General features: G+C 41.6%; 1 protein-coding gene across 1 annotated transcript; it reads right to left on the minus strand.

Annotated features, from left to right (window-relative positions):
• Window positions 1-4,339: 4,339 nt before the first annotated feature.
• On the minus strand, window positions 4,340-7,417 carry LOC142663613 (uncharacterized). Its single transcript, XM_075842366.1, has 2 exons — window positions 7,313-7,417; window positions 4,340-6,573 (listed from the first exon to the last, which is right to left on the minus strand). The coding sequence occupies exons 1-2, from the start codon at window positions 7,410-7,412 to the stop codon at window positions 4,619-4,621; spliced, it is 2,055 nt and encodes a 684-aa protein (XP_075698481.1). The 5' UTR covers window positions 7,413-7,417; the 3' UTR covers window positions 4,340-4,618.

Consider the following 7,417-nt stretch of genomic DNA (forward strand, 5'->3'; position numbering starts at 1 on the left):
TCGGAATATGAGGAGATTGAATTCTTGGATTCATTCAAAATACTATATTTAATTATGATCGTCAATGGCTAATTTGAGATTTGTTTTACTTGTCTGGAATGTCATTCTAATACGAACAGTATTGAGTGTTTGTTGCTTATGTATATTTTTGTTTTTTCTGTAATGTATAAAATCTTTTAATAAAAATGTAAGATTTAAAAAAAAAGAAATAGGCAAGATCTTCTAGGCAGCATGAGTTTTGGACCCATCCACAATTGATAAAACCGTGCCAGCACTATACCGGCATTGTATGAGGAGGCACACTGTTGCTACTGTTAATGTGGAATACTGCTGGTATTATTGTTTATTAAAGAAGCACTCCACACTTTATTTTTGTTTCCCCCCCCCCCCATATGTGCATTGGTGTTTCAGTGGGGTGCTGTGTGCAGAAATTCTTACCGATCCGTGCATCACGTCATTTTCGGATCTAGCGCCACCCACATGATCTTCATTCTGACTTGGTCTGAAATCCCTGTGATTTTGAGAAATTGGGAACCCAGGCTCTCAATGTATTCCTATGGGAGCCAGAACGAGGCTCCTCAGGAATGCAGAGTGAGTCGGGGTTCCGGTTTCCCCAAAAGCACTGTGATTCCAGACCAGGTCAGAATGTGATCACATGGGCGGCGCTGGACCCAAAAACTATGCGATGCACGGATCTGTAAGTACTTCTGCACACCGCACCCCACTGAAACACCAGTGTACAAATGGAGGAGGAAATAAATAATAAAAATAAAAAATTGTGAAGTGCGCCTTTTAACCCCTTCAGGACTGAGCCTGTTTTGGCCTTCAGGACGAAGCCGATTTTTCAAATCTGACATGTGTCACTTTATGTGGTAATAACTCCGGAATGCTTTTACCTATCCAAGCGATTCTGAGACTGTTTTCTCGTAATATATTGTACTTTGTTAGTGAAAAAATTTGCTTGATAAATTCAATATTTATTTGTAAAAAACACCAAGATTTGGAGAAAATTTGCAAAAATTAGCATTTTTCTAAATTTAAATGTATCTGCTTGTAAAACAGATAGTAATACCACACAAAATAGTTACTAGTTAACATTTCCCATATGTCTACTTTAGTTTGGCATCGTTTTTTGAACATTCTTTTATTTTTCTAGGACGTTACAAGGCTTAGAACTTTAGCAGCAATTTCTCATATTTTCAAGAAAATTTCAAAAGGCGATTTTTACAGGGACCAGTTCAGTTCTGAAGTGGCTTTGAGGGCCTTATATATTAGAAAGTCCCCATAAATCACCCCATTTTGAAAACTGCACCCCTCAAAGTATTCAAAACAGCATTCAGAAAGTGTATTAACCTTTAGGCGTTTCACAGGAATTAAAGCAACGTAGAGGTGAAAGTTACAAATTTCATTTTTTTTTTACAAAATTCATTTGTAATACATTTTTTTCTACACCACAGAAGGTTTTACCCGAGAAATGTAACTTATTATTTATTGCCCAGATTCTGTAGTTTTTAGAAATACCCCACATGTGGCCCTAGTGCGCTAATTTACTGACATACAGGCCTCAGAAGCAAAGGAGCACCTAGTGGATTTTGGGGCCTCCTTTTTTTTAGCATATATTTTAGGTACCATGTCAGGTTTGAAGAGGTCTTGTGGGGCCAAAACAATAAAGACCCCCAAAAGTGACCTCATTTTGGAAACTACACACCTCAGGGAATTTATCTAGGGGTATAGTTAGCATTTTGAACCCACATTTTTTTTGCTAAATTTATTTGAATTAGTTTGTGAAGATGAAAAAACGTAGAAATGTTTAATTTTTTCAAGGAATAAAAGAGAAAAAACACCCCAACATATGTAAAGCAATTTCTCCTGATTATAGCAATACCCCATATGTGGTAATAAACTGCTGTTTGGACCCACAGCAGGACTCAGAAGGGAAGGAGCACCATTTGGGTTTTGAAATTCTGATTTTGCTGGAATAGTTTTCAGTGCCATGTCGCGTTTGAAATGCACTGGAGGGAACAAAATAGTGGAAACCCCCGGAAAGTGACCCTATTTTGGAAACTACACTCATCAAGGAATTTTTCTAGGGGTAAAGTTAGCATTTTGACCCCACGGTTGTTTTGCTGAATTCATTGGAATTATTCTGTAAAGGTAAAAATCGACTTTTTTTCTGAAAAAAGGTAGCCATTTTTAATTTTTACAAGGAATAAAGGAGAAAAAGCACCCCAACATTTGTAAAACAATTTCTCCCGATTACGGAAATATGCCATATGTGGTAATAAACTGCTGTTTGGACCCACAGCAAGGCTTAGAAGGGAAGGAACGCTATTTGGCTTTTGGAGCTCAAATTTAGCTGAAATGGCTTTTGGGTGCCATGTTGCATTTGCAAAGCCCCTGAGAGGCCAAAACAGTGGAAACCTCCCAAAAGTGGAAATGACACCACTTAAAGAATCTATCTAGGGATATAGTGGGCATTTAGACCCCACAAGTCTTTTGCAGGATTTATTAGAATTAGGCCGTGAAAATGAATATCAACATTTCTTCCACTAAAATGTTGAATTTTTTCAATTTCACACAGGATAAAGGGGGAAAAAGCTGCCCAACATTTGTAAAGCAATTTCTCCCGAATACGGCAATACCCCACGTGTGGTCATAAATGGTTTTTCATTAGAAAGTAATTAACCCTTTCTGGACTGATCCATTTTTTTCTTTTCCTTTTTAGTGTTTTCCTCCCCGTGTTCCAAGAGCCACAACTTTTTTTATTTTTCAGTCAATAGAGCGGTTTGAGGGCTTATTTATTGAGGGACGAGCGGTCGTTTTTATTGGTACCATTTTTTGGTACATACAACTTTTTGAGCACTTTTTATTAAATTTTTAGGTAGAGCCAATATGACCAAAAAAACTGCGATTTTGCCGTTTTAAATTCTTTATTTTTCACGTGAGACACTCCATACATCACCCCCCACACTACGACATGCTATGTCATGGTGTGCAAAGGGGTTAATGTGCAGCGGATGGTGCAGAGTGAAAATTACAATTTTCTACTCATATGCCATTGTAGTACACAATATGTTATGCCCAGTTTGTGTCTGAAGACAAATACCTCATAAAATATTAACCGTTTTCTCCCGGGTATGGCATTGCCATATCTGTGGACGTAAATTGGTGTTTAGGCACGCTGTAGGGCTCAGAAGGGAGGGACGCCATTTGGCTTTTGGGGCGTAGATGTAGCTTGGTGGTAGTTCTGTTTGGACTTTTCCTGGTGTTTCAGTTTATAATGTGGGGGCATATGTTATCTGTGCGGGGTACATCAGGGTATAATAAGAGGGTATAATAATGCAGTAAATAAATAATAATCCGCAGATATGTGGCCGGTGTCGCAATGATAAATGGCGCCCAATCTTATCTGCTTTTGGACACACTGCACATTTTGCATCGCCATATTCTGAGAGCCAGAACTTTCTTATTTTTTCTCCACCGGATCTGTGTGAGGGTTTATTCGTTGCGGGACAATCTGTAGTTTTCATTGGTACCATTTTGTGGTACCAGAATTTTTTTTGATCACGTTTTATTCAATTTTTTGGGGCTGCCGATCCGCTGTAAACCTCTTCGATGTGGTGATTGCAATCGACCACCGCATCGAAGGGGTTAATTGCCGATTTCAGCGGCGACAGGCCGCTGATCGGCAACGGGGAGAGCAGGGCAGACACCCTGCACAGTTAACCGCCGCTGCGGTGTAGCGCCGCGCGGCGGTTAACTGTTAAAGCGCAGACGTAACTGCACGCCCAGGTGCGCGAAGTTACTGCTCACCTGGACGTGCATTTACGCCAAGGTGCGGGAAGGGGTTAAGGGAAATTTGGTGGCACTGTTGTTTATGTCGTGTTGTGCTGACGCTGTTCATTGATGGCACTGTTAACGGGGGCACCCGGACTGTGTTGTTAGTTTAGGCACCTAGGTATAGGGCTGTTACATGAATTTATTTACATTGAAAAAAAATTCTAGCCACTGATCCTAGAAAATGAAATAAACATACAAGTGTGTGCTTTACATTACGTCCTTCTTCCAAAGGTTCATTGATTTCTGGAGTGGGATATATGTGCGTTGACCAGGATTGCCAATCTGATTCTTTCTTTTTTCAGGACAATTTATCCAAAAATCACGGACGGCCAACATTTTTTACGGACAAATTAGTATATCATAAAGATTATAAGTAATTCCTATAGCTTTGACTATTGATCTGAACTTATCAGCAGCATGTAATGTAACCTCTGAAATTATTATAATTACAATCCCACATCTGCACAAGTTCCTAGAAATTCAATAAATCAGACACATCAATTTTTTAAATGCAGTCAGTTTTATTATAGGCATCCAATGCCATCAACAAGCTGGAACACCGATGTCCATCAATGTGAAGTTAAATATATTAGGAAGTTTTTCCAGCCCAGCAGCGTTGCTCAAATCTGATGACCGGATCCAGGCACTGTAGACATCCGATGGCTCTGGTGTCCCATTCCTTGTAGTGAAAGATGATCACTTTTCTATGGTGGTATTGTGGTCACCTTTTATCTTATAGTTGATCACACATCTCCCAGTGGCCCACCTACAATCTGATTTATTGACCACAGCGTTTCTTTAGCAGTTCACTCAGTGTGGTCATAAATGCAGTGTGCTCCAGCTTTGGTATTTCCCTCCAGACAACTGGTTCCTGGGCCACAACGTTCTCCGGATCTGCGCTCTGTGCGGTGGTTGTTGCACTTTGTTCTTTCACAGCAGCATCTGCTTTTTGGGCCTCGTTTGTTAGCTCTTTTTTCGATGTGGTGGCAAATGCACTCAACTCTAACTTCGGAGCAGCTGGTATCTGGGCCATATCATTTTTAATCTCTTTCTTCGGTGCGGTCATAAATGCACTCGGCTCTAGTTTTGGAGCAGCTGGTATCTGAGCCACATCGTCTTTTAGATCTTTCTTTGGTGCGGTCATAAATGCGCACGGCTCTAGCTTTGGAGCAACTGGTATCTGAGCCACATCGATTTTTTGATTTTTCTTTGGTGCAGTGGTAAATGCACTCGGCTCTAGCTTAGGAGCAGTTGGTATCTGAGCCACATCGATTTTTAGGTTTTTCTTTGGTGCGGTGGTAAATGCACTCAGCTCTAGCTTCGGAGCAGCTGGTATCTGGACCACATCGGTTTTTAAATCTTTTTTTGGTGCGGTCATAAATGCACTCAGCTCTAGTTTTGGAGCAGCTGGTATCTGAGCCACATTATTTTTAATATCTTTCTTTGGTGCGGTCATAAATGTGCACGGCTCTAGCTTTGGAGCAGCTGGTATCTGAGCAACATCGATTTTTAGGTTTTTCTTTGGTGCAGTGGTAAATGCACTCGGCTCTAGCTTAGGAGCAGTTGGTATCTGAGCCACATCGATTTTTAGGTTTTTCTTTGGTGCGGTGGTAAATGCACTCAGCTCTAGCTTCGGAGCAGTTGGTATCTGAGCCACATCGATTTTTAGGTTTTTCTTTGGTGCAGTGGTAAATGCACTCAGCTCTAGCTTCGGAGCAGCTGGTATCTGGACCACATCGGTTTTTAAATCTTTCTTTGGTGCGGTCATAAATGCACTCAGGTCTAGCTTCGGAGCAGCCGGTATCTGAGCCACATCTTTTTTTAGATCTTTCTTTGGTGCGGTGGTTAATGCACTCAGGTCTAGCTTCGGAGCAGCTGGTATCTGGACCACATCGGTTTTTAAATCTTTTTTTGGTGTGGTCATAAATGCACTCGGCTCTAGTTTTGGAGCAGCTGGTATCTGAGCCACATCGTCTTTTAGATCTTTCTTTGGTGCGGTCATAAATGCACTCAGCTCTAGTTTTGGAGCAGCTGGTATCTGGACCACATCGGTTTTGAAATCTTTTTTTGGTGCGGTCATAAATGCACTCAGGTCTAGCTTCGGAGCAGCCGGTATCTGAGCCACATCTTTTTTTAGGTCTTTCTTTGGTGCGGTGGTTAATGCACTCAGGTCTAGCTTCGGAGCAGCTGGTATCTGGACCACATCGGTTTTTAAATCTTTCTTTGGTGCGGTCATAAATGCACTCGGCTCTAGCTTCGGAGCAGCTGGTATCTGGGCCACATCATCTTTTAGCTTTTCCTTTGGTGAGCTGGTATTTGCAGTCGGCTTTTCCACAACAACTTCCTTCAGCTCATCCTCTATTGGCTCTTGGTGCAATTTGTAACTGTTGTTTTTACCACAGCATTTCTTTAGGAATCTATTTAGTGCAGTCATAAATGCACTCGGCTCTAGCTTCGGGGCAGCTGGTATGTGGGCCACATTGTTTTTTAGATCCTCGCTCGAAGCTGTGATTTTTACAATCGGCTCTTTCTTTGGAGCAGCCGGCTTCTCCACAACAACTTCCTTTAGCTCGCCCTCTGCTGGGTCCTGACGTACGAATTGGTGCAATTTGTAGATAAAATATATCAGGGCCCCAATCACAGCGAACAGGAAGGTGTCAATTACTGCCACAGCGGTGTAACCAAGGATTTCCTCCAGGGTGGCAGCTGGCAGGGGCACGGTAGGGGTGGTCACTGTCCAGAAATGAATAATAAATAATAGTGAGACGTTACATACAGTATACCAGACGAGGACATTGTATACATGAAGGGAATTGTAGTTTCACAACAGTTGGATAGTCTCAAGTTCGAGACCACCTTTGCAGATCATTGCATTATACTTAGTAACAAAGCCCCCCCGTTCTGATAATGTAATCCAGTGTTCTGATAATGTAATCTGGGCAGGGCCTGAGTGAAGGGCAGTGCATGCAGGGATTATGTGACTGCTCATGTTTTTCTTGGTTTTATATAAATCGCAATAGTTATATAATTCTGCAACTTTCTAATATGTTTTTCAAGATCTCTGCTTGTTGGCAGTGAATGGGACCATTCTTGCTTACATTCAGAGGCTGAAAACCTGTATGGACCTAATATGTCTCAAAGCTGAGGGTTTGTTACAGTTGTATTCCGTGCAGACAATCCTCTGTGAGGTAAATACATCAGCAGCACAAATTTCCCTCCTGTTCTGACAGTTTATTACATTAAGTCAGTGCGTACAAATAAATAAGGTCTGTAGCTGTGGCTCAGTTCTGTATAATACACAATGCAGCTCTTAAAGTGAGAGGGAGTATTACATGTCAATCATTAGCGGGCACAGAAGGAAGAAACTTCCTGCAAAAGCCATGTGAGACAGACAGGAAAAGATAGGCAGCGCCTATGTAGCGCCACCGATGTCTTGTAACAGAACCCCCCCCCCTGTGTAAATGCACATTACCTGCTGTTCTTCTAGTGACCAGACCTTCTACATCACATGGGGCGACAGTCAGCAAAATTAGCAGCAAAACTCTCACATCCATCATCATCATCATAATCATCTCCT

The sequence above is a fragment of the Rhinoderma darwinii genome, chromosome 11, assembly GCF_050947455.1.
Source record: "Rhinoderma darwinii isolate aRhiDar2 chromosome 11, aRhiDar2.hap1, whole genome shotgun sequence".
Lineage (NCBI taxonomy): Eukaryota > Metazoa > Chordata > Amphibia > Anura > Rhinodermatidae > Rhinoderma > Rhinoderma darwinii.

Excerpts from the sequence above, each read along its gene's own strand:
- LOC142663613 (XM_075842366.1), bottom strand. The coding sequence starts at position 7,412 with ATGATTATGATGATGATGATGGATGTGAGAGTTTTGCTGCTAATTTTG. Across the intron at positions 6,574-7,312 it reads GGTCACTAGAAGAACAGCAG|TGACCACCCCTACCGTGCCC; the intron begins GTAATGTGCATT and ends ATTTCTGGACAG.